The sequence below is a fragment of the Gekko japonicus genome, unplaced genomic scaffold, assembly GCF_001447785.1.
Source record: "Gekko japonicus isolate JY-2015 unplaced genomic scaffold, Gekko_japonicus_V1.1 scaffold1514, whole genome shotgun sequence".
Classification (NCBI taxonomy): domain Eukaryota; kingdom Metazoa; phylum Chordata; class Lepidosauria; order Squamata; family Gekkonidae; genus Gekko; species Gekko japonicus.
Window position 1 is genome coordinate 223,392 of NW_015176495.1, and position 4,312 is coordinate 227,703.

General features: G+C 39.7%; 1 protein-coding gene across 1 annotated transcript in view; it reads right to left on the minus strand.

Annotated features, from left to right (window-relative positions):
• The window catches only part of LOC107123940 (DNA polymerase alpha catalytic subunit-like), a 359,842-nt gene that overhangs the window by 122,497 nt on the left and 233,033 nt on the right, over positions 1–4,312 (minus strand). Inside the window, exon 14 of the mRNA XM_015427290.1 lies at positions 476–592. Within this exon, the coding sequence (XP_015282776.1) occupies positions 476–592 (117 nt within the window). The remainder of the gene's footprint in view (positions 1–475; positions 593–4,312) is intronic.

Sequence of the window (4,312 nt, forward strand, 5' to 3'; positions counted from 1 at the left end):
TACATCAGCACAATCCTGAACTTCCAGTTCAAAAGCTTTACAAAATATGTAAAAAAGAGTGATGTTAGTATCACAATTTTGATAAATAGTGTTTGCTGGAAGAAAAGGGACAGGAAAATATGATTTGTTCAAACTGTACGGTTAGCATGGACAAATACTTACAAACCTTGGTTTGGATAGAGTGCTAAGGTAGACTTGTAGGAAAGGCTAGCATGCACATCACAAGTTGTGTCAGCTCCCAAGAGGCACAAAATAGCTAGATTATTAACCATAAAAATGTGTCAGCCCGCTGCTTATTTCTTCTCTTGTAACCTGACACAGTTGTACTGTCCTCTTCCAGCTCCAAGGGTTTCACTGAATTAAGGAAACAGCACACTTTTTCTAGGAAATACTCTTAGGTCAGAATGATTCAGTAAAGGTACTATACTTATTGATCTTAGAATGGGACATTTATCCTGTTGGCTTTCAATCCTACCTCTTGTCTAAGAACAGCCTTCCTACAGGCAGGACAGAGAGGACCATTTCGGGAAAAGCGATGTGGAAGTCGACGCATACGATTTTGGCATGTCTGCTCTTCACATATCAACCAACCCTATGGATAAAAATGATAATTTAAAAAATCAAACTTTATTTCTGTCCAAAATGAGTTTAACCTTATTAGTCACATAATCTACTATATAGAAGTTTTAATGCAATCTCTGCTGAAGAACTTCAGAACTTGCTATGCAACAATACAGATCAATGGAAGTAGACAACTTTGCAGGAAGGTAAACTGAAACAAAAACCAATATTGTGCAATATAAATATAAACAATATAAATATTACAACGTCTTAATTTCCCTACTATGTAATTATGCTATATATTTTGATACAACCTGCTCTGTCTACCCACAAAAGTACCTTCTAATAGCTATCACAGTCTTGGAAAGGTAGCCATATAAGTATGTTGCAACAAAATTAACAAAGAACATTTTATGGCATCTAAGGGCTAACAGATTTATACACTTTTGTACCAAAGTCCTTTTCATCAAATGCAGTGTTTGCAGTTGGCAGCTAAAATTTACTTATACATTTGCACACGCACACATAAAAGTAGAAGAAAAAAGTAAATCGTGGAGCCAAAAGACATCTGGAACACTTGCATTTCATGACCTTTTGGCCTCTTTACATTTCTTTCTCTCTCTCTGAATAAGCACACATGCCAACTGAATTAACATCTAAATGTGTATTATGAAATGAGCTCCAGTCATAAACACAAACGCTTATTCCGGGATAAATGTATTCGATTTTAGAGGTCTGTAAGACCGGAAGACTTTATATAAGGTCTTTAGTCTAGAACTCTGTGTAACTTTATATGTTGTTGTCAACACACAGTTAAGCAATTGTAGGGATGCAATATGGCTGAATGTAATCTCATTTAACTCTTTGGATTAAGAGATTCCCCCACCATCAATAAAAGCTTTTAACCAATGCTCCCTCTAAACTGTGGAGTCTTGTGAGCAAAAATTCTACTTTGTGAGCTGCTGGCATTAAAATGTGAGCGAGCAATTTGGCTACTGCATAAATTAGTTTGCTCTGGAGCAATCTTTCTTGAGCTAAAACAAAAATGTGTAAGCCAGAGGCTAAAAAACTGTGAGCTAGCTCACACTAGCTCAGCTTAGAGGGAACACTGCTTCTAACACATACCCAAATAGATGGCCACAAGTGAAGAATATCTTGTTGGAAAAACAAGAAGAAAAAGATAATAGTTATTTTTAAATAAATGTGGATTATTCATGCAAATAAAGCAATGATACACACTACAGGAAAGATTACTGTTGGTTTGCAGAAAGGTTAGAATGTTTCTCACCAAATACTTACAAACCTTGGAAGAAAGTATGGGAGACCAAAAATTCTTATCCAAACTCTATACCCTTAGAGTTGCAAGACTTTAAGATCTTAACGAGGTGGTACTTGACCCCCCAACGTTTATCCCACATTCACCCAACAATTTCTCCAAAATGCTGGAAACAGTGTGATGGATTAGGCACATTTGCCCACTCCTGGTGGGAATGTGAGAAGATAGCGAAATTTTGGGAGGAAATAAAACTAATGGTTCACAAAGTTACAGGGTTAGTAATCTCAATAAAACCTGAAAGTCTTTTCCTAAAACACTGGCCGCTTCACATTGAAACACATCATTACAAACAAACCTTGGATGTTATGATTTATGCAGCCCGTACAGCGATTGCTACATGTTGGAAAGACCCGAAACCTCCAACTCTGACATTGTGGTACCAAAAACTATGGGATCAATTCCTCATGGATTCTGTCACCAGAAAAGTAAATAGATCGGCCTTGAAACCTGTGGTTAAACCCATAATGGAAAAATGGAACCCCATTTTAGAATTCCTAGCATCAGAAGATATTCTGCCTCCTTCCTGGCAACAAATGCAGAGATGGGTGTAATTGTTCTTGCGATATGATAAACAATATTGGATTGCTTTATTAACTGTTTCCTCGTTTATGCTTCTTTCATGCATGGTTAGTATTTATACTTAGGTTCATAAATCTCTGTAATTAGTGGACTTTCTGATACCTCGAAAAGTTTCATGTTAATTTGACTCCGTTAATCTGTTTCAAAAGTTGGTATGAACTGTTCGGACTCTCGATACTTCAATGTGTAAAGGATCAGTTATTTTTTTTTAACATATTGGATTTACATTATATTTGTTATATGATAAAATAAATAAACTATATTTAAAAAAAAAAAAGAATGTTTCTCACTTGGTCCAAAATGTGGCCAGGGCCGGCTCACTCACTAGGTGAACTAGGCACTCGCCTAGAGTGCACCGGCCCTTAGGGGCACCAAACTGGCACCCCCCCCCCCACTGTCCTGGTTCAGCTGCAAACACTACTGAGTTTTAAACATGTTATGATCTTTCTGATGATACAAACACCAATTCCACCAAAGAACTTAGCCCTCTGGGCACAGAAGGGTCACTCAGCTGAGTCAAAGAAGAATCCAAGGAGGGGGGCTATTACATAAGGACACTCAAGTTGCAACTGACTTATGGCAACCCCAGCAAGGAACTGTCAAGGCAAGTGAGAAGCAGAGATTTTTTGCGACGGCGAGTGCCTTTCTTTGCAGAGTCTTCCTTGGTGGAAGCCAGATGTGCAAAGCAGGCAAAGTTACAAAAGCAAAAGTGAGTGTTAAGCGCATGGGTGCCAGGGGAACGGGAGGTCTGGGGTACAGATCCAATTAACGGGTCCGAGCCATAGTGGGCACATGGGGGGGGGGCGCCAGAAGGGATCCTCGCCTAGGGTGCAAAATAAGCTGGGGCCAGCCCTGAATGTGGCACTATTGAACCCAGTCATGAAAGCAATCAGCCCACCAAGATTACCCGGAAGTACTGGAAGCTAACTCATCCATTAGCTTTAACTGTGATTACCTCTGATGTTTCAGAAGAATTCCCCCAAACTTGACTACTGAAGTATCAACTTAAAACTATACAATACCTTGCATGTATTTCCCATTTGTTTAAAATTGTTGGGTGGTTGTTTCTGTGAATGCTTTAAAATAAGGTGAATGCATAGTATTTTCTCAGTAATATGTAATCTAGCCTTATTAGTAGGATTGCCAGCCTCCAGGTAGGGCCTGGATATCTCCAGGAATTACAACTGATCTCCAGATGACAGAAACCAGCCCCCTGGAAAAAAATGGCTACTTTGGAGGGTGGACTCTCTGGCATAATATACCAATGAGGTCCCATCCCTCTCCAAACCCTGCCCTCCCCAGGCACCACCTCTAAAATCTCCAAGTATTTTCCAATCTGGAGCTGGCAACTCTTATTTATTAGTGGACAGCTTACATCCATTTAACTTTTGTAGACCTGAATCACGAACACAAAGGGATCTTAGAAGATATAACTGTTTTCTTTTTGTTTCATTGACCATACCATGGATCAATACTTGTTCTTCTTCTTATTTTCCCACTTTGAATTTTATTTTCTTATCCCAATTTTTCAATCTATATATCTAATTTCCAACAGAGGGCGTCGCGTGCGGATACTTATTTCCACTAACAGGAAGCTCACTCTGCCCCAACAGCTTTTCCTACATAGTCAGTATACTTCCTGTGTCTGCAGAAAAATCCAAGAAGTAAAAGAATCCCTTCAGGGACCCCCCAATACCTTTTGAAATGGCTTCTGCAGGAATCTAACTCCAGGCATCAACGGTGAGAGAGAGATTGGAACGTTCAGGGCGGGGGGAGGGGGCTTCTAACTGGCTCTGTGAGTCAAAGGGCGGGGGAAGGGGCCTTTGCTGGCCTCTT